This window comes from Scardinius erythrophthalmus (genome assembly GCF_964197995.2).
Source record: "Scardinius erythrophthalmus genome assembly, chromosome: 18".
Classification (NCBI taxonomy): Eukaryota; Metazoa; Chordata; class Actinopteri; order Cypriniformes; family Leuciscidae; genus Scardinius; species Scardinius erythrophthalmus.
The window spans coordinates 17,538,273-17,564,806 of record NC_138238.1 but is presented as its reverse complement, the minus strand read 5'-3'; the positions used below and the strand labels follow the sequence as shown (position 1 = coordinate 17,564,806).

At 38.0% G+C, this 26,534-nt stretch overlaps 1 protein-coding gene across 4 annotated transcripts in view; it reads left to right on the top strand.

Annotated features, from left to right (window-relative positions):
• Positions 1–5,505: 5,505 nt before the first annotated feature.
• ep300a (EP300 lysine acetyltransferase a) overlaps positions 5,506–26,534 on the top strand; it is a 31,964-nt gene continuing 10,935 nt past the window's right edge. Inside the window, exons 1-15 of one of the 4 annotated variants that reach the window (XM_081393170.1) lie at positions 5,506–6,013; positions 10,234–10,856; positions 14,853–15,029; positions 15,129–15,450; positions 15,568–15,681; positions 15,918–16,124; positions 16,611–16,716; positions 16,888–17,019; positions 17,223–17,340; positions 17,420–17,576; positions 22,415–22,480; positions 23,411–23,499; positions 23,632–23,784; positions 24,030–24,443; positions 25,107–25,340. In XM_081393170.1, coding sequence (XP_081249296.1) covers positions 5,920–6,013; positions 10,234–10,856; positions 14,853–15,029; positions 15,129–15,450; positions 15,568–15,681; positions 15,918–16,124; positions 16,611–16,716; positions 16,888–17,019; positions 17,223–17,340; positions 17,420–17,576; positions 22,415–22,480; positions 23,411–23,499; positions 23,632–23,784; positions 24,030–24,443; positions 25,107–25,340 — 3,006 coding nt within the window. In that variant the 5' untranslated portion in view covers positions 5,506–5,919. Of the gene's footprint in view, positions 6,014–10,233; positions 10,857–14,852; positions 15,030–15,128; positions 15,451–15,567; positions 15,682–15,917; positions 16,125–16,610; positions 16,717–16,887; positions 17,020–17,222; positions 17,341–17,419; positions 17,577–22,399; positions 22,481–23,410; positions 23,500–23,631; positions 23,785–24,029; positions 24,444–25,106; positions 25,341–26,534 lie in introns of all 4 variants that reach the window. The other 3 variants (XM_081393168.1, XM_081393171.1, XM_081393169.1) reach the window with 3 other exon arrangements.

The window sequence follows — 26,534 nt, the reverse complement described above, 5'->3', positions numbered from 1 at the left end:
GCAGCTCCGATCGGTCCTTGCCGCTCCGATGCATCTCGAACAAGCCATCAACAATAACGGACGTTGCAATACTATGGATGCTCATGGGTTGGCAAAAATACATCGGAATCCAACGCGTTCGTGCAGCTCGCCGTAACTTACATAGACGGATATTATAATCGAGCTGCTATTAGCTCGACTAGCTGCTATTTAAAAATGGCGGTCACAAGTTTCTATTCGTCTTGTTGGTCACGGTAACCCCGCCCCCAGCCTCTGACGCAAGCGGTTCTTTCTTGGCTCCGTTCTAGACCCTGCAATGATTTGGTGCTACTTAAGAACCAGTTTTACTGGTTCGGAGCTGGTGCTTTGGCGGTGGAAAAACAAAGAACCGATTTGAAACTAGGCTCTGGCTCCGAACCAGCACCAGCTCTGCCTTGGTGGAAAAGGGGTATGTAAGAAGCATATCAAGGTTCTGGCGTGGCCTAGCCAGTCTCCAGACCTAAACCCAATAGAGAATCTTTGGAGGGAGCTCAAACTCCGTGTTTCTCAGCGACAGAAACCTGACTGATCTAGAGAAGATCTGTGTGGAGGAGTGGGCCAAAATCCCTCCTGCAGTGTGCAAACCTGGTGAAAAACTACAGGAAACGTTTGACCTCTGTAATTGCAAACAAAGGCTACTGTACCAAATATTAACATTGATTTTCTCAGGTGTTCAAATTCTTATTTGCAGCTGTATCATACAAATAAATAGTTAAAAAATCATACATTGTGATTTCTGGATTTTTTTTTAGATTATGTCTCTCACAGTGGACATGCACCTACGATGACAATTTCAGACCCCTCCATGATTTCTAAGTGGGAGAACTTGCAAAATAGCAGGTTGTTCAAATACTTATTTTCCTCACTGTATATAATCCCTCTATATTTGTGACAATCTTGCAATTGATCATACTTGAGTCACACAGACTTCAACATTCAGCCTGCAAAACACAACAATGGTAACAATTATATTTTATTTAAAGTAAATTATCAAGTACTCTCTACAGTTCTTTTTTAGTTACTAGAACTCTTGTGTAAGTGAACTAACTAAGCATTTGTCAGTACCACATACTATTCCTATTTCACTTTAGTTTTTTTAAGGCAATCCGTTTGCATGCTTTTTTTAAGTAAGTCCAACTAATTAGATTTTACAGTGTAATAAACATTTATGTCAATGTGCCAGTAGCCAACTTGGCTCATTTTCAACTGTATTCCCTGTGCAGGTGTAATGTCAGATAAAATACATTAAAACAAATCAACAATACTTATACATACAGTAGACCACATTGCATAAGAATACATAAAGTAGATTAAAACGAGAACAGCAAAACATAAAACAAGGCAAAGCATGCTTCAGGTCATTTGAAATAGCTACAAAGTATGGACACCCACTTGATTGTCTTTTAACCATGATTTTAAGTTCATTTTAAATGACCAATATGAATCACAGTCTCTGATAAATGTAGGCAAGCTGTATGTGCGAGCTGCTCTTACTGAAAAAGATGACTGTCCAAAGGCAGTTCTCCTCATTTGTATTACACAATCCCCTCTTACCACAGACCTGGTGTGTCTGACAACAGTTGTTTTCTGCTTTATAAAAGCATTAAGTGGGGAGGGGGTGGGGGGGGGGAGCCAAGCCATGTAAAATTTTATAGACAAGACAAGCATCTGTAAATTTGATGAGATTATCCCAGGTCATTAAATTATGTTTTTTTAGGCTGTAACAGTGGTGATAGGTATTTGGCTTCCTATCCAGCATATGACTGTAAAAGCAACCGAGCTAAAGCGAACCGAACCGTTCGAGTCGAGTCGTACCACGCAGTGGAAAAGCGAAGCGAGCCGAACCGTTCCGCGCCGAGTCGAACCGTACCAAGCCGTACCATGCAGTGGAAAAGCGCCATTAGAAATTATTACAAGTCAAATGCATCTGAGAAAGTCTATGGCCCACTGAGCAGTTTTTGCAATGTCAGGGAATTTCCATTCAACAACAGATAGCTGTGAAGACCAAAGAAGATGTCAGGACCATTATTAAGAGGTGTGAAATAAATGTCACTTGGAGGCCTCTTGCCTCTGGGAAAAAAAAGTTGATTGTCCTTGGAAAATTTTACACAATGTTATCTTGCCTCTGAGAAAGGGTTGACCATCAATTGGTAGGATTCCACAATTAGAGAGAAAGACGAGAGGAGTAAAACTTAATTGTGGGAAACAGGAGGGGTGAATCTTACCAGAAAATGAAGTCACTTGGTTATTGCGACATAACAGAAAAGAAAAATGTATGAGAATGGCACTCTGGCCAGACAAATTCAGATGTCCTGCAAGCATCTCGGCTTTGTTGCTTTGTTCAATAAAGTCTTATTTTGACTTCTGGAACACCTCTTGAGCTTCATTCGCAAGAATGAATTTTCTCCACAACACCAGCAAACTGACTGTAACATTTCCCCTCTTATTAGTGATCAAATGTGAATTCATTATTTAAAAAAACTTATAGCCTATACTTAAAATTATACTTATACAAATTCAGTATTACCAGGCACTGCTGCAATCACTGACTGTTCCTGTATATGCTCCTCCTTTCTACTCAGCTGAACTGCGTCAGCAATGATGTAGGTTAACATTACTAACACTTCTATAAGTGAAAAGGTACATTTCCTTATATATTTAATATATTACAGTTCATTCACAGCTGCATGCTCGCACAAGTTCTCAAAATGGCAGGAAATTAACTAATTTGAATGTTTCCTTTGTACGCAGAGATCCCGTCAACCTGTGAAGGCCTCGTTGACGTGACAGCCATCGGCACAGATCCTCAGCAAAGACCACGAGAACCAGACAGGTCCTCCGCACAGACCATACAGCCAGCTTCGGCTCGATACCAGCGTGATGAATCCGATCTTCAAGCAAAAGGAACTGGATGAAATATTTGAATGCTCGATCCAAAATCTGATTTCTGACTTGTGATGCAGCCTGAATCATAATCACACCGTGTTCATTCGTTGGCCAGAGGAGAATGGCCCCCCTGACTGAGCCTGGTTTCTCCCAACGTTTTTTTTTCCTCCATTCTGCCCTGATAGAGTTTGGGTTCCTTACCACTGTCGCCTCTGACTTGCTTAGTTGGGGACCATATTATTGATTTGACTGCACTGACACTATTGGAGGAGAACTGAACTAATCTGGACGATGACATTACTGTTTTCTGCAGAATGCTGTATAGACGAAATGAACTAATTCAGTATTTGATGATCTTTACAACGGAACTGAATCAACACTGAACTGACTTCAGCTGAACAATGACACTTTTCTTTTAGCGCTGCTGTAGAGCCAAAATGAATTGGTGACTTGACTTCACTATGTTAAAGTCAGCATGAAAAGGAAGTTGCAATAGTCTTTTCTTTTCTATCATGACATATTTCCTGAGAAACAGCTTCTCGAACAAGAAAAAATGTTGTGCGGGACTTGATTGTGTCTGTTCTTGACTTGGCTGTTTCTATGATCATCTCATGTGAGTGACAGGTTGCACCACCCTGATGAAAATGCACAACTGGGAGGGGAGGGGAAGTAATTTTGATTGAAGATTAGGGGCTCATGGATTAAAATAATAATAATGATGTGCACAGATAAATCATATATAGGCCTATTATAAATTCTGCAATATTCCATAAAAAACAAGAATAGTCTATTTTGATTTCATGGCTGTTTTAAATTGAAGCAGTACGTTTTATGTGAAGTTTTTTGATCAAACGTCTTTTGGCCATCCAAAGGTCATATACAGTATGTAGGCCTATAGCCCACTCACTATACCAGGGCAGTATCATTTTGTCCCAGACCCCATGAATTTTAGCACTGGCCCTGAACACTGGTGTACGACTGGTGTATGCCATTTTTGTGTGCGGTATGTCAGGCAGTCAGTGAATGGACAGTGGGTCAGCTGTGGGTGTGCTGTTTGAGGTAACCATAACCTTTAAAAGTAACCTTAGTACCTTAAAAAGAGCAAGGGTAAAGACTGCCAAGATGCATAGTGGGGTCATGAAATCTGAGTAAAAAAACAAAAACAAAAACATGATTTTAATCATAAATTGCCAAACTCAGAAGCAATGTTATGTGTCCTTTAGGACTATGAATAACTGTCCTGCAATAATTGTCAGAAAAGTTCCCAAAAGGTGATTTGCCTATTGTCAGGCAGATTGCCTATAACCACTTCTTCCTTTCATCATTGATAAAAATTGTAATTGCTCTGGATTGACTGAATTTGCTTCATTTTGCCTTAAATGTCTTAACACATTTTTCCAATAGCAAATCACTTTCATAAAATAAAGCATTGGGGAGCCTTTTCAATCCAAACCTCTCCAAAACACTTTCGATTCTTTGTTAAAAGTAAAATATAGAAAAACATTATGAGGATAAAATTTGCCTGCTGTATTATTGCTAGCCAATGATAAATCAAAAGCAATGTAACATTCAGTTCCTCCTACAAAGGCTGATCTAGAAAGCCATTTTCTAATACCTTACCAATGAATTAGACAATAATTTAAAATGGCAATCTGTTTATAAGAATTATATAATAGTCATAATAATCATTAATAATTAATGTTAATGATCATATTTATTCAAACTATTGAACACAATTTGTATCATATCTGTCATTCAACTGGGTACAACAACCTCAATTTAAAAAGACGAGTAGGCCTTAAATATTTGCCCCCGCGGTTTCACAGAGGCTTAAGACTAGTCCCAGACTAAAATGCATGTTTGAGCTGTTTTAACTGAAAGCAACTTGCACTGACACATCTTAAAATATGTCAGTGTCATTGTTTTGTCTCAAGATGCACACTAGTGTTTTTTTTTTCTTCTAAGGCATGTTTATAAAAGCTACTTAAATCTCCTAATTAACTAAGGTCTAATCCTGGCTTAATCTAAGCCCTGTCTGTGAAACCGGGCCATAAAGGTTTAATAGTTAATTGGCGCGTTTGTCGACCCAAGAAGGTTCTTGCGTAATGACTAAAAATGAACAAATTATTGAAAAGATAGATTGACCGATATATAGAAGAATGTTGTTACAGAATAAGGTGCTGTTTTATTTTCAACATTTCAATGCAATTCTTGAATCAGTAAATCAAATCAAATTCTTAAATCAGTTCTTGGCTTTGTTTTTTGCATATTGCCTAATAAGTTAAAACACTAATCAAAGTGGGATATTGTTGGTTATTTGTTCCTCTTTTTTAAAGAAGCTTGTTTCAAGACATTGCATCTAATAACTAAATCCTGCTAAGATCAACAATGTATATCTAGTATAAGATTTTAGTGACTTTTGAAATTTTCCCATTAAAACGTGAAAGGTGTATTTTCATACCAAATTTATTCTAATAAGCTAATACGTCTGTAATGAAAACATTTTCAGGAACTAAAATAACAACTGACATTTGTGAAAATTAAAATTCACTTATTGACACGATTTAACTTCCATTTGATATTGACAACCTCATTCGACTCAGTCTAAAACACACCTCTGTTGCGAACAGACATGACAGACGAGCAAAATTATTTCAAATACATCATCGCTCAATCCTGTAACTCTTGACGGGACTAGATGAGTTCTTGTAAAGCCGCTGCGAGTGTCTTTTTTATCCTTTCTTGCCGAGCCGACTCCCCCTACCTCCTCCTCCGCTTGCAGAATTGTATAAAGAACAAAAATCGGACAGGGGAGGGGGGTTGATACGCTGAAGCTGAAATCGAGAGGCGAACCCAGGAAAGAGGAGTATTTTGTACACGGGACTTTCCCCCCCTTCGTCCCTAAAAAGGAGGGGGAAATGTCATATTTTTAAAAGCGATATTTTTAAAATCGAGGATTACGAATAGGCTTACGCGCCTATCTCTGAGGATATATATTTTAATTCGTTAAAAAATATGGCCGAGAACGTTCTGGACCCTGGCCCGCCTTCAGCCAAGAGGCCTAAACTGTCCTCCCCGGCACTATCTGCCTCAGCCAGCGATGGAAACGGTAAATATTTATTTTGTTTAATTTTCACGATACCGAGATATTTGATTCACCGATTGCTTGTTTTGTATGTACCGTTGCACACTCAATGCGTTTAAGCGGGGAATGTTTTTTTCCTCTTAGTTTTGTCACAGGCTAGCAAGCTCAGGCTAGTTTGGGAAGCTAACGACGTCGTATCCGCACGAGACTTAGCTTTAGCTTGTCATTCCAGCTAGGTTAGCATTAGCGCTTCTCCGATCGCTGTTGGGATTCACTCACAGCGGCAGACCAGCACACGCTGTCCCTCAGCCTGGGTCTGTGATTAGTGTCAACTGGTGTAAATGTAAAACTGACGGATGCAATGAAAAACATAATAGTTCTACGGTGGCAATAACAGTAGTTGAATTTGTTGTTTGTTTTCAGTGAAATATCAGTTTCGGTTTGGTTCTCACTTGCCAAGAGTTTGGATCACTTCTTCAATTATAATTACAACGTACTAAGTTTTATACAAAAAAAATTAACAATAACTAGACAATGGCTTCTGAAAGCTATGTCTTGACATTTCATCAATGCTCCATAATTTACTAATAATCGACAGTGATTAACATGAATTAGCCTGCTAAACTGTGAGTCAATCAACTTGAAAACTTTCTGACTGCACTCAAACACTGTTGTTTTCATAAACTGCCCTTGTGCAACGAGCACAACTCATTGCGTTTTCATCAACATCATATTCTGTTCTCTTTAACGTTAATAAATGTGATCAATATTGGTTAGCTAGCTGGTCAGCTAATAACAGACTGATGCTGAAGGCCCGCACAACAACTCCCTGCCATTGTTAGCTAGATGCTTATTAACTCATTCCTCATTATTTTAAGGTCCTGAGTCTTTTTCACTGGGTTTAGGTGAATTCGTGAACTCGTTTATGGAGCTTGAATTGACTTCACGATTGTGTGATTTGGAGGATACAAATGTACTTGTGTTGTGTTATAGTGAGTTCGCTTGCTGGCTCAAATAGCCCTTCGTGCGTCGGTCATTTTTTTTTCGGATCTTGATTTCCATTGTTCAGCCATAACAAAACTGACGAACCTGTCTCTTAAAAACAAACCATAAAACATTTAATGCTAGGCGATGCGAATTATTATCATATAGGCGTCCTGTTGTTTCTTATTACATGTTAAAGCTTCGAGTTATTATACTTGCACGTATCTTCAAAAGCGAACTACGTTCCCTTTGTTGATGTCTCATGTTTTCAACCTTTTGTTCAAAATCGAGTTTGATCCGGTTCTGACACTAAATGGAGTTTATTAAGTTGCACAAATGCAAATGCATCAGAGTCTTACGTTTTTCATACACGGTATGCTTGGCGTCAAATTGTTTTGTCTGTGGAGTGATTGTGTCGTCTCTATCAAAGCTTCTGCACTTCATTTTAAGACCAGCACAATTTCATGGCAAATTGACCATTTTCACCTGTTTTTACCAATGGCTGATTTGTTGGAGGAGACAATGCTATATTTTTCAATAAAGTGTACGTACATGTATGTTAGGAAATTACATGCTGTTCTTGTTTAGTTTTTTTTTGTTGAAACTTTTGAATGGATGCAAATGGTGATTGCAGTACTTCCTAAAAGAAGAATCTAAATAGTGAGTACATGAATACTTCACATCATAATTCAACAACATCTCTCATCTTTGTTTGGCTCCCTGTCAAACCACAGCCTGCCATTAAATGTAAGTCATTAATAGGGATGCGCCGATGATCAGGGCCGATTATATCCTGTCAATAAAATGGAGGCGGAATCTTGTTGAATTGTTTAACGTGACAATAATGAATTAACAGTTTATAAATGGCGACGTTAAAGCAGGCTCTATTTGATCCTATGAAACATCTGTAGTTCAAGCCGATTTTTCCCTACACCAAACATTAATTGTAGAGCGTCTTCCATACAATAATCGCAAAGAGCTTTGTGCTTTTTTCTTTATTGATAAGAAACAAAGTCTCAGCTTTCAAATTCTGTCCATTTTATTAGGGCTGTGTGATTTAATCATGATTGTTTTTTTTTATTTTGGTTTCCAACGATTATGAAAACAAGATTATTAACGTAAAAAACAATTATTGTACCACTGCTGCTGTCTATATTTAATGTACACAACAAGATTACTTTAAATTTTATTAGTTTATTACATTTCTAAAGGATTATTTATCTGAATACCACTGTTAGTACATCTTGCTGAAAAACTTAAAGGGTTAGTTTACCCAAAAATGAAAATTCTGTAATTTCTCACCCTCATGTTGTTCCAACCCCGTAAGACTTTCGTTCATCTTCGGAACACAAATTAAGATATTTTTGATGAAATATGAGAGATGGCTCACTTCTTCATAGGCTGCTAGGTAATTGATATCTGCCATCCCAGAAAAGTTAGTAAAGACAATGTTTAAAATAGTCCAAGTGACTACAGTGGTAATATCGACTTTATTCAACTCTTAATTTTCTTCTGTGTGGGCCTCTGAGTGAGTTCACGTAGTGTAACAGCGCAGCGCTTCTGTGTTGTACATCAGAACGTAGGCTCACTATTGGCCGACGCTGATCATGTGTGTGATGCTGGCCAATAGTGAGCCTACGTTCTGATGTAACCTAGTATTAATTTTTGCTGAAGTATCGACAATTGTGAAATTTCAAATTACTCTTATGAAATAAGACTTTGATCATATCACCCACCAATATTTGTGTTAAATAAGCGTGATTTCAAAATTGACCAAAATAATCGTGATCATGATTTTTGTCATAATCAAGCAGCCCTACATTTTATCACAAAATTCAATCAATAAATGGCGTTTTGACGCTCTTAAATGCGATGTGATCGATGTAGCGATGTGACAAGCAGCAGCGCGAGTCTACTCTTTCACTTTAATACAAGTTATACCATGAAAAAACATGCATGAACATTAAAAGATGTTGAAAGATACAGTACAGCTTACCGAAATGCATCATGTCTCATGTAATCGCTCAGTGTTTCAACTGCGGAAAGATGTCAATAAAACAGCTTGTGGACAATGCTGATAGAAAGTGTTCACAATGTTCTCTTTGATCTCATATTGAATGACAAATTACCATGTCAAAATTCTTCTGATGGGAGAATTTTTGGAGTCCTTTTTTATCCATCTCAGCTGCCCATGCTCGATATTCATGCTCTCGCTTAACGGCCGTTAAAACCAAGAACAGTAACTATAAAGATGACTATAGCGATAATTATATAGTGTCCACACCAATGTATGATAACATTCTGCTTCTAATAAGTGTGCACTGCAGTTGTTGTCTGCCACTTTAAATGCTCAAGCTTTTTAAAAATCTGGTACTTTACAAATTCTGATTTGTCTTAGTTTTCGGTATCAAATTAGGCTAATCTACGTTTTTATGTAACTGGTTTAAAAAAGCTATGAACAGTCGTAAAGAAAAAAAAATGATGTCTAACTTGTAAGACTAGTATTAGAGATTTATGCAACCAGCCCCAGAGATGTCAAAGAGTTTGACATACTGTTCTCAGACTGACTGTAAATCTATAGAGAGACCAAGGGCCAGATTGATGAAAATCTTCAAAGAAGGAAGTTTAGAAAATTCCTTAGATAAATTCTAAGAAGGTTGTAAAAATGTTCATAACTCAAATTCTTGAACAATTAAGAAGTTCTAAAATATTTCTTTGAGAACATCTTAATTTTATTCTTAAGAAGAAAATTACAAGATTTGGTGTTAGTTGATTGAAAGGCTGGTAATGCTGAATGAAAAAACAGCTCAAAGCCCTTCTTTTTGTGCTGCCTGCAGATTACCATAGTTATCATAATAAGCACGCAGACCATTTTCGTCGCAACTGGCTTGACGGGTATTAATCACTCAGCGTAGAGTTTTTTTTAATGTGCCGTGTCAAGTTAAAACAGTTATTTTAAAAGAGCCTGTCTCAGGATGCAGCGGCCTTTCCCATTCATTTGCACTCCGTCTTTCTTGTGCTCCCTTTAGAGTGAATGAGTCCTGTATCTGTATGTGCTGCCTCGATAGTTCTAGCTAGAATGAACACATCAAGTTTTTGGAAATACAAAATAATCGTATTTTTTAACTTAAGAAAAAAGATGAGAAAATAGCAGATAAGAAGAAATGTATTCTTAAGAATGTTTTCGTGAATCCGGCCCCAGGACCAAAAATATAACATAATATTCTCCCTCGCTTCTAATTTCTCATTTCCTGCTGTAGATTTTGGCTCGCTTTTTGACCTGGAGCATGACCTTCCAGATGAGCTGATCAGTTCCTCAGAGCTGAGTCTAGAAAATGGAGGGGACCTTGGCCAGTTGCATGGCAGTTTGGGTAGTGGGGGCGGGGCCATTGGAGGTGTTGTGTCCAGTGGCCAGGATGCAGCGGCCAAGCACAGGCAGCTCTCAGAACTCCTTCGGCACGGACCCGCACCTGCAGCACCGCAGCAGGGTGCGATGGGCAGCCCAGCAGGAGCCTCGATGGGGCTTTTTGGGAATTTGAAGGCTTCTCCGGGTAGCCAGGGCATGGGCCAACAAGGGCAGCAACATCTTACCCCACAACAGGCTGCCCTTATGCAGCAGCAGCAGATGGCAGGGATGGGCAACATGAACAGGAATATGCTCGGAAATCAGAAAGGCAATGGACAGCAGCAGCAGCCAGGAGGGCCCGTACCGCAGCAGCAAAACATGCTGGGAGCACAGATGATGAACGGATCGCCCAGAATAGGACATCACAACCCGGGCATGGGCAGCAACAGTAACCTGTTAGCAGAGGCTCTTCAGCAGCAGCAGACAGTAGGAGGCCAGGGTGGACTGAGGGCACAGCAACCTGGAGCAATGAACAAGGTAATGACATCATCATAATCAACATTGACCCGAAGTGTCACACACACCTTAAAAAAATGCTTTTAATTTAGCCATGTTGGAACTATACTGTTAATTGATTAGATATGCACAATAGATCTTTATCATGTTATTAGTATTGGGCCAATATATTTAAGACTTGGGATGCATTTTATATATCAGCCACCACCATATCGGTATTGGCTGATATATGTCATTTTAATGTTATTGTTTTCGGTCTGTAAATCTTTTTTATTGTAAAAGAATGTTGTGAATTCTTTGTACGCCCGTGTTCAGATACAAAAGCCTCTAAGTGCCATCTGAAATTTTCTTCTAGAATAATTTTTTATCAAGCTCGTATATTTAAATTCAGTCATTTCACTTAAATGGCAATGAAAATGACCTATTATTGTCATTTAAGTGAAATTACTGAACTTAAATATAAGCTTGATTAAAAATTATCATTCTAGAAGAAAATTTCAGATGGCACTTAGAGGCTTTTGTATCTGAACTCTTCATATACATACACACACACACACACACACACACACACACACACACACACACACACACACACACACACACACACACACACACAAAATAAACATATTTCAACTTAAAATATATATATATATATATATATATATATATATATATGATTTCTCTCATATAGGAAGTGTTTGGTTAAGTTAATTACCGCGGTAGTAAAGTGCTTACCGTCATCATCTTTAGCTAACAGTAATGAATGACGACATTAATTGCTATGATTAGGAATGTCATATTACATAACATTATGAAGAGAACACTATTGTAATAAAACTCTGTGAATTCTTTCGGTTTAGCTGCCATGTTTCAGCACGTTGTTGCGGGAAGAGCGAATCCACAACAGGAATTACGCATTCTGACTAGCAAGTAACTTGGTTCAAGTTCACTTGTGAATTTGCATCATTTTGTGCAGATACAAGTTGTAATATTATGTTTATTATTTATAAATATCTGATTGTTCTTATATAATGTATTTCATTAAGTAACCTGCTACCAAATCACTTCAGTTTCCCAATGTTCATTCAGCTCTTCAGCTTCAGCGCTCGCAGCTCAAACAGCAATGCTGTTATTTTTAAGCAGTAATATTAATTTTAGATGTTTCTTTTGCAAAAACATTGATGCAGCATTATTAATAATAACTAGCAGTTTTTTATTTTTCTCATATTTTTTTTATCAACAACATGGTTTAATTAAAATAATTTCATTATTTATATGTAAGTAATGATGTCCAATAACTTGTTTGCATTATTTTATTTATTTGCAAGGCAATATTTCTTTTAACAAACAAAGTTGGCCATAGGAGTGTAAAATAAATTTTGAAACTTGCACTGGTTCAAACTGTATTGTATATGTTTATGTTGAAGTTCTTGGGACATGGCTTTTAAAGGGTAACTCTCGCCAAAATGCAACCTAGGGTCTTTTTGTTAATCTACCCGAGGCAAACTTTTGTTTAAAAGCATAATTAGAAAGGAAACGCCACTTTTAAGTTTGACCGTATTTTCGTTTCGGTTAAATTGCCTTTTGAATGGGAGTGTTCGGGGCACTTCTTATGATAGCATCAAAAATCGCTATTTTTAAAACACTAAGAAGGCTCGACACAACATGAAAATTTGCTCGAAGTATCACCAGGGGCTCTACACATGAACTCGAGCATTGAGAACAATGGTACACAGTTTTCTAAAAAGAAATATTTTGAACAACTCACTGTAGCTGTGTCCGCCGGCATTTTGACAGTCAAAAATAGTCGATCTCCGAATGCAACGTAACAGGGAGGAGAGTAAAGATGGAAAGCTCCTAAAGCTTAGTTCCATATAAATTCACAGATAATTTGTTGTTTTCTCGTTAGTGAAAATCAATATTGACCTTGTATTTGAAAAAGGATCCTCATATAAGAAACAATACTAAAATTCAGAGTCAGTTCATTCGCATTCAGCGATTGACTATTTTTGACTGTCAAAATGCCGGCGGCTGGAAACAACACTTGTTCAAAACCTTTATTTTTAGTAAACTCTGTGTACACAAACAATGTTCTCAATGCTCGAGTTCATGTGTAGAGCCCCTGGTGATACTTCAAGCAAAGTTTCATGTTGTGTCGAGCCTTCTTAGTGTTTTAAAAATAGCGATTTTTGATGCTATCATAAGAAGTGCCCCAAGCACTCCCATTCAAAAGGCAATTTGACCGAAAACGAAAATACGGTCAAACTTCAAAAGTGGCGTTTCCTTTCTAATTATGCTTTTAAATGAAAGTTTGCCTCGGGTAGATTAACAAAAAAACCCTACGTTGCATTTTGGTGAGAGTTACCCTTTAATGGTGAGACTTTTGTTTTTGTAACCAGGCTCTCAAAAATTATTTTAAAATTTGGATTTAAATTTATCAGCCAAAATATTGGTTATATGCTTTCAAATATCAAGAATTATCGGTATTGGCCTAAGTTTTCATATATGTGTATCTGTACTTTTTAAGCAAAATAAAATGTATTTTTAGATTTTATTTACACAAACAAATAAAAACATCTTTGTCACTCACATGAGATCACAGCAATTAGCAAAAGATGACAATCCGACATTGCAATCAGTTCCTGATGGACAGATCATATCCCTAGTTCAGGTGTATTCAAACAAAGTTCCAAGAGGTTCGGTCTCTATATTTCCTTCACAGCGGAGGTCCAGATAATACTTTTTTGGAATAACTATTCCAAAAAAAGTATTAGGCTATCTGGACCTCTGCTGTGAATATATTTCCTTCTGGGCCGCAGTAGTGCTTTGTAAAAGAAAAAAAAAATCCTAAATAGTCATCAAAGATGAGGATATTGGGTGCCGAGAGCCAAAGCAGTGACATCTGAGAATTAAAAAATATATATATATTTCATCAGTTGAGCCCATCTGAAAATGTATTAAAAGGTAAGATGAAATGTTTTATCAGTCTGTTATTTTTACATTTAGATATCAATGTATGGAAGAAGGCCATGTGACTGATAAAAGATGATTTTTTGCTTAAAATAAATATCTACTGAAAACATACAAACAACATTGAAAACAAAATTAAGTAGTAATTTCAACGTTTTAATGGTCTCTCCTTGCCATCTATAAATAATTTCCCCAATTATAACATTATGATGAAATGCTCTTAACATGCTGATAAATCATGCTGATAAATAGGCCTAATGATAAATGTATAATGATAAATAGAAATGGTAAAATGGTTCTACAGTTGACATTTTATCTCGCATTCCGGTTGGACCAAACCGGGGTCTGGAAATGGTCAAATGAACAATTCCTTTCAACCTATTTCATTTTTTTTTTGCAAACAGAGCGCTGCACAATATAGGTTTATGGTAAAAAAACAAAACCAAAGTTTGATATATACCTTAAATGTTTTAAGAAATTGTATTATTGTTGTTGTTCTTTTGAGAAGTACATTCTTCTGTACAATAGTTATATTTCTATTATAATATATAATTTCTTCAAGTTGCACCAACCTTTGTTATGGTGGGTTGTAGTTAAGACCTTTGAATTGCTTTGTGTATCTGACAATAGAGTTTAATCAAATGAGATGGTGAAATGCTGAAAAGTAACATTTCAGAGCAGCTCTGGAGATGAAGTTCATATAAAGCGTCCTCATATAGAAAGACAGCACACGTTAAAACATCACAAGTGTCACGTGCACTTAAGTATCACACAAAGAGCAAAGATGTGCAGAACATGCATACTTCATATTTCAGTAGTGGTTTAATATTAACAGAGACTAGTTCATATCACAATTTGATTAAGTTTACAGCCCTACTCTTGAGTTATTCATTCAAATTTTGCTAAATTATGTGACCTCCATGGAAGTAACTTCCATTTGTATGACTGGATTCTGCAATTCTATCAGTGTTTTCTCTACTACTTTCATCCAGAGGTTTTTCTTTTCTTGGAAAAGTGTTGTTATCTCCCTCTGTCTGTGTGTTGCAGATGGGGATGAATGCAGGTTCAGGCCCCTATGGAGGCCCATATGGTCAGCCTGCCAGTCAGGGTCTTGGTGTTGCAGGGCTGGCCCCTCAGCTCCAGAACAAAGTAGGTCTGTCCAACAGTCCGGCCCAGTTTAACCTGGACAAGAAACCTCAGCCTATGCAGGGCATACCTGGCATGGTTTGTATTCGTTCAGAGCCTTATATGCAGACATTAGACTTGTTCCTTTTAAAGCAATCACAAGATATCTTAATGTGTGTTAATCTGGGATTTCCACAGCAGGCTTCTCCGCTTTCCCCAGCGGGTGCTGCCGGAGGCGCGGGAGCAGGCGGCATGGTGCCTAACGCCCAAGGAACTCTCGGCCCCGGATCGGGTGCATCAGCCGTGTCTGCAGCAGCAGTGGGAGGTGTTCCTCCAGCGGCCGATCCTGAAAAGCGCAAACTCATACAGCAGCAGCTGGTGCTTTTGCTCCATGCCCACAAGTGCCAGCGGAGGGAGCAGGCCAACGGGGAAGTACGGCAGTGTAACCTGCCTCACTGTCGCACCATGAAGAACGTCCTCAATCACATGACGCACTGCCAGGCTGGCAAATCTTGCCAAGGTGAGTGTTTAAACTGCACAGAACTGAAACAATGTGACACTTTTGTTTCTGTTGTTCTGCCTGTTTAAACAACATGGCACTTACTAATATTGGGTTTGTGTTTTTATTGCTTTTTAGTGGCGCACTGTGCCTCTTCCAGACAGATAATCTCTCACTGGAAGAACTGCACGCGGCATGACTGCCCTGTATGTCTACCTTTGAAAAACGCAGGAGATAAGAGGAATCAACAGAGTGAGTGTTTGTATAGATTCAAAACATGCTGTTTCACACATCTCAACCCATCTCACTTTTTCAAACATAGAAAATTACTTTGTAACTTTGTAGTGTTATTGCTATTAGAATCTTTTCATTGTCCTTAATGTAGCAGAATTGGACATTGCAACAGTTTTATTACTATTTTCAAATTCCAGCTCTATGGTAACTGTCTCTTTTTTCGGTTTATTTCTGCTTTCTTTACATGGCTTCAGCTCTGCTAGGCACTGGAAGTGTGGGGTTAAGTTCTTCTTTGGGTAGTGTAACTGGTGGTTCGCCCAGTGCCCCCAATCTCAATACCCAAGGTCAGATAGACCCCAGCTCCATCGAGAGGGCTTACGCGGCCCTGGGTCTCACATACCAGGGAAACCAGGCTTCCCCTCAGCCTGTCCAACAAACACAACGGGCAATGAACACCATGGGTAATGACAGAGGCTTCAGATTTTATTTGAACTATGAGTTTGGGGTCTGTTTTCAAACAAGCTTTCATTAAGCAAGGACACATTGATCAAAAGTGAAAGTTAAGGCATTTTATAATATTAAAAAAATCTGTTTCAAATAAATGCTGTGCTTTTGAACCTTCTATTCATGAAATTGTTTAGCAGCATAACCATTTTCAACATTTGATGATAAGAAATAGTTCAATCAAATCATAGTAATATTAGATTTATTTCAGAAGAATCACTTGACACTGAAGACTGGAGTAATGGCTGCTGAAAATTAAAATTGAAAATTGATAAACATTTATTTTAAATTGTGATATTATTTATTTCACAATATTATTGTATTTTTTATCAAATAATGCCTTGGTGAGCATGAGAGACTTCTTTTTAAAATATAAAATATTACCAACCTCAGTTTTTTATTAGACTTGTAGTTGTCTCTTCTCATGACCTTTCTTGTTACAGGAGCGAATTCCATGGGAGTAAATGGGGCCGTGGGTGGTCAGTCTCAGAATCAGCAATCTAACCTTCTCCAGGATACAATGCTGCATCTGAACATGAACTCACAGAGGTAAACAAACCCTTCGGTACATCTCACGTAACTAGTCACCATTCTATCCTCTGTGTTCACAGGGTCTTAAAATCTCACAGTAACACTAATCCGCTGCAGCAGGCGTCTGTCAGTTTTAATAAGTTCATATTCAAACATAGAGTGGTCCTTATTTGTATCACCTTTCACCAGTCTGATGAATGACAATGCTGTGGGCGGTGTGGGGTGTATGCCTATGGCCAACCCAGCTGCCAGTGCTGGCATGAGGAAGAATTGGCACGAGGACATAACCCAGGATCTACGCAACCACCTGGTCCACAAACTGTAAGTTGTACACTGGTTTGAAAATTATGAAAGAAGTAACTGTAACATTTGTCTTTTTTTTATTAGTCACCTTTTATAGTGGGTAGATCTTTAAGATCTTTAAAACAAGTTCTTAATTAGTTATTTATTCATTATAACCACCGACCAAGGCTTTTGATTAATATTTCATTTCGGTGTCCCTTGCTGTTGTCCTCTTTCTTCAGAGTCCAAGCCATTTTTCCCACCCCAGACCCAGCTGCACTGAAGGACCGGCGGATGGAGAATCTAGTGGCCTATGCGCGTAAAGTCGAGGGGGATATGTATGAGTCTGCTAACAGCAGGGTGAGTCTATTGTCTTGTCTGTTAATGATTTGTCTTTTATCATAATCACTGGTTTATAAGTCACTATCACACTTCTCAGGCGGAGTATTATCACCTGCTGGCGGAGAAGATCTATAAGATCCAAAAGGAACTGGAAGAGAAGCGAAGGACACGGTTACAGAAGCAGGGCATGATGCCCACTCAGCAAGGGCCCACTGGGATTGGTCAGCCAGGGCCACCCACAGGACTGCCTACTAGTGAGTACTCGTCTACGAAAGTTGCCCCCCCCATAGTGGAGCTATAACCATAGATTTTAGTTAAGGGTTGGATGTGTCACAGCTCCTTTTCGCAAGTAGCAGTCAACCGTTCCAGTGGAGATTACAAGAAAAATACCATTAATAACATCTTAAAAATCTAATTCACATAACCAAATTTAGTAATCAAAACCCTATGTAAGCATTCGTTGTCTAGAACGAATTCAAACAGAACAGTAAATAGCTGTGTTTCCACTGTCGGGCCAAAAGCGAGTGTGCTAGTGCGTGCCAGGGCCAGTTGCGTTTCCACTGTCACTTCAGGGGCTTGATCGAGCCTCATCTGTATTTCCTCGTGGTCAACGGCCAGGGGTTTTTGGCCCGCCGAATATCTTGGTCCAAAGTGGGCCCACTGGGGCTTGAGGACTGGTTTACCTCAAAAGAAGGTGAATAACACTGTTCATTTCCCATGTTATGATATCAGGCTACTAGCAACCTTCAACATTTAAAACAATTTTCAGCTCAACTCACTTTCAGACACCAGCGAGTGTTTGATCACTGTGTGAGGCAGAATATATTTATATACGATGCTAAAGGCTACTTATGCTAACCATTGCGATAATAAATACACATATGTTTATGGTAAATACCAGAGACTGCTTGAAGAACGTAGACTAATCATATATGATTATAACTGGTATTTATTTAGTTTCATGTTTTATCTGTCTCTTCCCTGTGCTTTTGTTGATACCGGACTAATGCATCCTCATTCTCATGCATCCACATCTGTTTAACTCGTATAACTCATAACTCCTGTTTTCTTCTCTGTTGATCTGACTGAAAGGATACCAGTTATAGGGAGATGGCAGGGATCGCTCAAACCTCCTCAGATCACATAATTTTGTGGAAAATTTATAGAAATGCTCACTCTTTCTAAAGAAATGTAATGTAAACATATTTTATCAATATTTTCTAAATGTGTGAGCCTTTGGACTTAAGTCCTTAATGGAGTTGTGTTGTGCATTCTTGTGATCACAAATAAATGGAAGCAGGTGCAACCAAATAGGTATGTGTTCTCTTTTTATGTGAAATGGTAAATTGCATGATTCAGAATGATTGATGTCCACTCTTGACTCAAATGAATAAATTACTTTCACTGCAACATTTTTTTATTGTAAAACATTGGTCAAATATTGATGTTGGAATCTTAAGTCTTCAAGCAAAAACCAAACTTTCGCTTCTGTCAGGTTTCAGTCAGGTGGTGAAATGGTGGGGTTGTTCTATGGAGGCATGTTAAGGGCGGATTTTAGGGAAGCGCTGTTGGAATACTGGCCCGACTGGAAAAGCAACTTGATTTTGGTCTCGGTGCTTGAGGTCCAAGACTGTTGGCAAGTCGTTAGCCCTGGTTCACGCTGGCTCGACAGTGGAAAAGCAGCTAATGTCAAAATTGTATTAGATCTCTTCTTTTTCATGGGCTGTGTGCAGGCTTTATAATGCAGCAGGCTACTAATACCTCAAACATCATTATAAATTAAATCTTAATAACTATGTTATTTTCTCCTTGCAATAAAATAAACTATAGAAAATGTGAATTATTTAGGCTACACATTTAGTTGTAGACTTTGTCAATGTTGTGACCACATTATTTAATATTTGTCACAAATAAAAACGTTTGAAATGTACTTTTAATTAGAAAAAACTTTCCAATGCTTTATTCGTTATTTTCATTAGTAGTAGTGCTGGGCGGTTTGACCAAAAATCAACATCACGGTTTTTTTCTAAATTATACCGGTTTCACGGTTTTTACCGGTTTTTTTTTTTTTTTCAAGCATGATGGGTGTTAACCACATTTTCTACTGAGTGAGAGAGGAAATACTGCAGTAGATTTACTTATAATGCCCTATTTTATTGTCATGAGTGAATATTAAAGAAAAAATCCACACTAATATTAATAATACAGGTTTGCAAGGCTGTTTACAAAGAGGTGTCAGCAGGACGCGCTTTAGGAGCGGCAGAAACAGTGGTTTCCCCGGTAACGGCTGTACACAAAGCAGCAACCAGTGTTGCCAGATTGGGCGGGTTCCCGCCCAATTGGGCGGTTTTGAATTTGATTGTGCGGGTAAAAAAGGGTTTGGGCGGGTGGACAAAATTTGGGCTGGTTTGGGGTCAGTTCGGCGGTTTTCAAACATCTACATTTTAAAGTCTAATTGATTAAAAAACTAAACTAAAGTGTGCATGTAGTCCATAAAATCAGTCATCATGACATTACTGTACACACACGCGCGCCCATGCAGTCAGCTGGCATTAGTGTTGACATCACCGACGAGCACGCACTTTTAGCCAATCAGTGATCAGCAGGCAGATGCGATTGAGCGCGATTGTAGCTGTATATTCAAGTGATCGCTAATGCCAAAGTGATAGGCTAGCTATAGCCTACTAAACAGTAAGTTTTATCTACACAGTAAAGAGTAAGATAGTGAGCAACTCTAAAAACGTACACCTGGTGGGAGATAGATGGTGAATATAACTCTGAGGAGAGCACAGTTGAATGACTTGAAATGAAATGAAATATGGGACGTCACGTGAAATATGTCCATGGCCATGTGCACACTAACCTTACCAGAGACATCGGCAACTTTTACACCGTCCAGATTGCACTATACTCGACCCTGACAGCTGCTGAAAAAGGTTTGAATCAACGATGAATGAGTTTGACTGCTAAATTCTGCGTTATGTTCTGCAATGTGTACTTCCGAGGGTTAAAGTAATCGGTTCATTTCTTGATTGCCGTTTTGACAGTGTCCATCTGGACATTTTAGTCATATTGGCTAATTCTCCTTTATTATTGCCCTGTTTTGATCGGTTTTCCTGGAATTTATTTATTTATTTATTTTTTATTTTATTTTATCATTGTTATTTTGTTTTAAGGAGATAAAAATTGTGCTCATCAACCTTGAATGACATGGTAATGAATTTATATCATATTATTTTGGCGGCAGTAAAATTTTGGGCGGTTTTTTCTTGTAGTGGGCGGGTTTTGGTGAGCTTTTGGGCTGGAAATCACCGTCCCAATCTGGCAACACTGGCAGCAACGCTCATAAACACTGCTTTATCAGGAAAGATAAAGAAAGATTCAATCGTAATACCAAAGAAACTTTTCTAAAGACCGTCAGTTCACTTCAGATACGTTAATACAGTATAAAAACACGCGCGCCGCGAGAAAAAAGACTCTCACCCACACGTCTCGTGCCCATTCTAGTCAATGCTTGTGTTTCAGATCGAAGCTTCCCAGAAGCGGCTCTCCGCGCCGCTTCGCTAAATATAGGCGCCTAGTCTATTTTGATGCACCGCGTGGAGGACGAAATAAAACCTTGTCGCAGCCGTAATGCGCCGCAGACGTGTGTTGTAAATGAGGGGTGAGACTGTGTCGCGCAGCGCCGCGTTCCGATTAAAGCGACATACACCGGTATTGCGGTTTATTAAAAATTCATATCGTAACAAAAATAAACACCGGTATTCGGTATGAACCGGTAAACCGCCCAGCACTAATTAGTAGTGTTTATTTTAATTGATACTTACTGACAACTTAAATATAAACTTTTTTGCTAAATATTTGCTCTTTTACTGATGTTGAAAGACGTTGTTTATGCTGTACCATTCTTAGTGACATTTAGAAATAAGAGACATTATTTGACAGATATTATTGTCAAAATAATGGCAAATTGCAACATTACAATACATTTTTTACATTCCATTAGAGATTCTGTTTGGCTGTACCACAGCTGAAAAAAACCTTTTTGAAGGAGCTCAATGTATCTGTTGCAAGCAGTTTTTGTCAGGCGATCGCACAAGAAAGTCGCAATGGCTTGAAGAAGCTTGTCTTTAAACCTCTAAATTATTGTTTTGAGAATTTCACATTTCAAAATAGATCGGTGCGTTAAACAAATGCATTCAACAAATTGGTGCTGGGTGAATATGTTTAGTGTAGATTTAGTATAGCCTCTAATCACTGTCAACTTAGAACAGAAATGTTTAGATACATTTATCTGACGTGAGCATGTTGCATTCCTGCATGTGAATGATAAATAATATATCCGTTAAATCTGTATATTTGTTTTAATAATTGTTTTAATAACTTTAATAATTTAATAATTTCAGTTAATAAGAAGCTGGAGTAGGCTACTTAGAGGTTAATCATTAAGACTAAAATGAAAATAAAAATGTAATAATAAATACATAGTATTGCTTCAAATATATTAGTCAACATTTGAAGCTTTCATCTAAGTTATACATGAATTTTGAACAATACCCGCTCTTGTCTTAGGACAACTTTAATGAACTATTTTGATCCACTTCAAATGTTGACTAATGTATAAAAATAATAATAAAAAAATGTAAGATGCTAAAACTGAAATTCGATTGAAAACCGAAAATGATATAAAAAATAAAACTAATTTAAAGAACCAATACTATAACATTGGTTAAGTTTACATAAAGTCTTGGAAAAGTTTTTTTAGGCTACTTATTTATTACAGATTTGCATATAGAGTTTAGTGTTTGTATTCCTTGTGCTTTGATGCAAAATTAGGAAAACCGAATCTTATTCTTATTCTTACTGCATTTTTTAAATTTGCATCGCTGAAGAAATTGATGTGTTGGTGCATACAATTAAAAAAAAGTACAAAGTAAGAAGTTTTTTGTCTCCCTCACTGACAAGCCTTTTGATTGTTTCCTACCCAAACTTCCGACCCTAATAGAACACGTCAACAGAACAAAAAATCTGCGATTAAGTGATTTCATAGACTTTACTTGTTTATTTTTTTGTTTTGCCCCTCCACCTGTAGATGGTCCTCTCTCAGATCATTCGATGGTGCGGCCTGCTGGTCCAAACCAGATGATGAACAGGACTGGTATGTATATCTCACATAGGCACACATTTTTATATATATAGAGATAGATAGATAGATAGATAGATAGATAGATAGATAGATAGATAGATAGATAGATAGATAGATAGATAGATAAATGCTGACTAATAGATTATAATAGACCAATATATGGTAGGTATATTAGGCCTACATCTGCATGTTACTAGAGAACACACTCATTTCAGATACTCCATAATTTTATTGTTAATTGTCCCTCTGACAGTAAAATTAAAATGTATGACTGCAAATCCATTAAAATAATTTACAACAACTGCAAACAACTAATGAATTGATTTTTATCGCAACATATTGTTTATTATGATGCATAAATCTCAATTTGAACAGTGAAAAGTAATATACAGACATCGTGCAACAAGAATGTGCATAGTTCTGATCTACTCTCTTAACATAATATAACTTGAACATAACTTGGTTAGTTTCTATTAATATCGAAGGCTATATGCTTAATATGTAGATCTGTTTGACACATTTTGTATCGGGGGTCCCTGCTCCTTGTCTCTATTGCCTAAGGCAGGGGTCACCAAACTCGGTCCTGGAGGGCCGCTGTCCTGCAGAGTTTAGCTCCAACCCCAATTAAACACACCTGAACCAGCTAATCAATAGGCCTCAATAGGCATACTAGAAACTTTCAGGCAGGTGTGTTAGACCTGGTTGGAGCTAAACTCTGCAGGACAGCGGCCCTCCAGGACCGAGTTTGGTGACCTCTGGCCTAAGGGGTCATTGCCCTGAAAAACGTTGAAGACCCCTGTTTTACTGTATTTTTTAATCAAATAAATTCAGCCTTGGTGAGCATAAAATACTTCTTTCAAAAACATTTACCGCCTCCAAATTTTGAATGGTAGTGTATATGTACATATGTATTAAGTCTTTCTTCTGCTCTGTCCTTTGCAGGCATGAATCCGTTCGGGAATCATATGGGAATGCAGTCCATGGGCCAGAGATCTACACCTCCTCTTCCACTCAACACGACTCTTAACCAGGTTATTACTGTGACTAGAAATGATAGCTTTTGTACTTTTGTTATTTATTACTCCATAGTAGTTCTGTGGAAGATTGGTTTTAAGTGTGCACAAAATATTTCTTCTAAATGCTGAATGTTTTGACTATTTCAGGGAAGCATGGGCACTGGGAGGATGCCACAACCGAATGTTGCACAGATGCAAAATCAGTACATGCAACCTGGACAGTTTCAAGGTTCAAGTCCTGTTCTTGGTCCTGGATCTGTTGACATGGCACACCAAGGAAATGATGGCGCTATGACTCAAGTAAGAGAGTATAGATTTTGTCTGAATTGTATTACTTGGACTTCATCCTATCTGTAATAATAATCATGTTTTTAATGTACCATCAAATTATGAATTCTTATTGCTATCTGTTGTTTATTTTTTGTATACATGTGGTACTGGTTTTTGTCATTAAACGTTCTAGAGCTGTAATGCATCATGTATGATATTAGTTCAGAACTGCTTCATGAATGCATTCTCAATGTTTGCTCTTTTTCATTTGACAGCAGGGGCAAATGCCTACTTTATCATCTTTACCAGTCGGCAGTCCTTTAGCCCAGCCTGGGTCTGCTGGAGGGGCAGGCAGCGGGTCCTCGGGTCCCAACAGCATAAGTGGGGTTCCTCCAGCATCCACCCCAACACAGTCCATCAACCTCCCCCACTGCCCGCCCGTCCACCAGAATTCTCCTTCCCCAGCACATAGCCGTACACCCACGCCCACTCCGCGCTCTCAGACACCCCAGCCCCATACACCCGGTCTACCCCAGTTAGCCCCGACCGGCAGTCAGCAGCAGTTACATCCGTCCAGCAGTTCTGACAATGCCATGCAACCACAGCAGCAGACATTAGGAGGAACTCCTCCCGCTGCTTCTCAAAGTGGCCGCTCCACACCAAATGCCAGCCAGCATCCCCGCACTCCAGTGAGTACTATTACTCTGTATACAACAAAAATATAAATGCACACGTAGAATGGTCCTAAATGTGAACGCACTGTGAGCGATTAATAAAGCATGATCCATATTTCAATATTACAATATTCTAGAATACATCCCGCTTTATAAATTGCAGTTCATCTTCAATTCAAAAGCGACGTGAACGTGCATCAACTCCACGTATATGTATATACACATATGTTGTTAATTTACTCATAGAATAATAATAATGCATATTGTTATAGTCTAATCATCTTTACATTTTAATAAAAGTTGGATTATTTTAATTACTCAAATATATGAGCACACAAAGTCTGTACACATGCTCATCAGTTGGTGTATGCAAAACATTTTCACGTCACTTTTTGCCTGTTATAAATCCTAATTTGTTCCTCACTTTTGACAGGATAAGATCCATGGAATTTAGGATCAAATCCAATTACATGTAAATTTAAAAATTGGTTCAAAAATCTAAAAGGTTTCAAAGATGTTCTTATTAATGCTGATCATATTTATTTAGACTATTGCATTTTCACTTGTGGTCTTAGATTTTGGATCCTTAATTACACTTAATATTTAACTAACTATAACTATACACTTAACTATACACTTAATTACCTTTTAGACTGTTTTTGTCTTTTCTTTTTTCAGTTGTCTCATAAGGGTTCTCTGCCAGTGGACGGCCAGGCTGCTACCCCTGCCTCCGTCAGCAGTGCAGATGGATCATTTCAGCAGGGTCCTTCAGACTCCACAACCCCCTTTGAGCCCAAGGCGGAGGTCAAGCAGGAGGAGGATGAGGATGAGGATGAGGATGAGGATGAAGAAGCCATGGTGGGAGGAAGAACTGGAAAGCAGGAAGACATTAAATCTGAGGAAAAGTCTGAGGTAAGATCCAGAAGTTGTATTTTCAGTAAATAAGAATTAAAGTCTGAATGGTGTTGATTATCTGACAGTCAGACATGTTGTTATTAGTAACAGGGCTCAACAATAACGGAACAGAAAAAAAAAAAGATGAGAAAGAAAACACATGTGTAATAGTATATTGTATCCGTGCATTTTGGTCTTAAAGTAACAGCACTGTCTTAAGTGAACGTAAATGTTGAGAAAGACAACGCATGTGTAACAGCATCAGTAAATTGGATCTGTACATTATGCCTAATATTCCTGCTGCTGTCTGTCATTAATGTTAATCAAACAAGAGAAAACCACTCACTGATCTTGACTAAACAACATTTGTAGCTTTAACAAGGATTAATCTATATTTAAGTTATACTGTGAAGACTATGTAATGTTATTTTACATTTGATTATTCAATTTCTGTACCTGAATATTGTTAGACTTACCTGAAAAACTTAAAGCACGGTTTATTTCACTTGTATCTTTGTTCTGATGTATTTATTTGAGCTGTTGCTTGTAATTGGTTTATATGTTTTTATTTTATTACTGAATACTCATTTGTCTTTAACAACCCTCTACAATGTGAGTAAATCACTTGCATATAAGACCAAATTTCACATAAGGCAAATTAAAAATGTCTTTAATTATCAAATGGCTTGTAAATTGTACGATTTAACTCACCTGTGATTGAGTTAGAGGCAAAAAAACCCGTTTAGCGCCGATATAATTTCATTGCCTGCTGAGCTTTATTTCTTAGCAGAGATTGCCCTCTGTCTATTTATCTTACTCACACACTCAACGTGAGAGAAAGTGAGGCTTTTACACATGCCATGTAAAGCGAATTGACGCGCTAGATCTAAATGCAGGGCTCAACAATAAGGACTGCCCGATGGCCGGGAGTTGACGAAACTGTCACTGCACAGATTGGCCCAGTGTGCGTCATCATGAAAGTTTATCATTTGCAAAAAAATTAAGCCTTGCCAAATTAAACATTCAAGCACAAGAAGACACGAAAGAGAACTCAGTTAGAGAAGTTTTGTGCGCACATTTGAAGCAGATATCCAGAAAGCCGTGTCTGACTGCACGCGACTACTGAATTGAGTTCTCTTTCGCGTCTTCTTGTGCTTGAATGGACAATTTTGTCTTAAGTGAACGTAAATGTCGAGAAAGACAACGCATGTG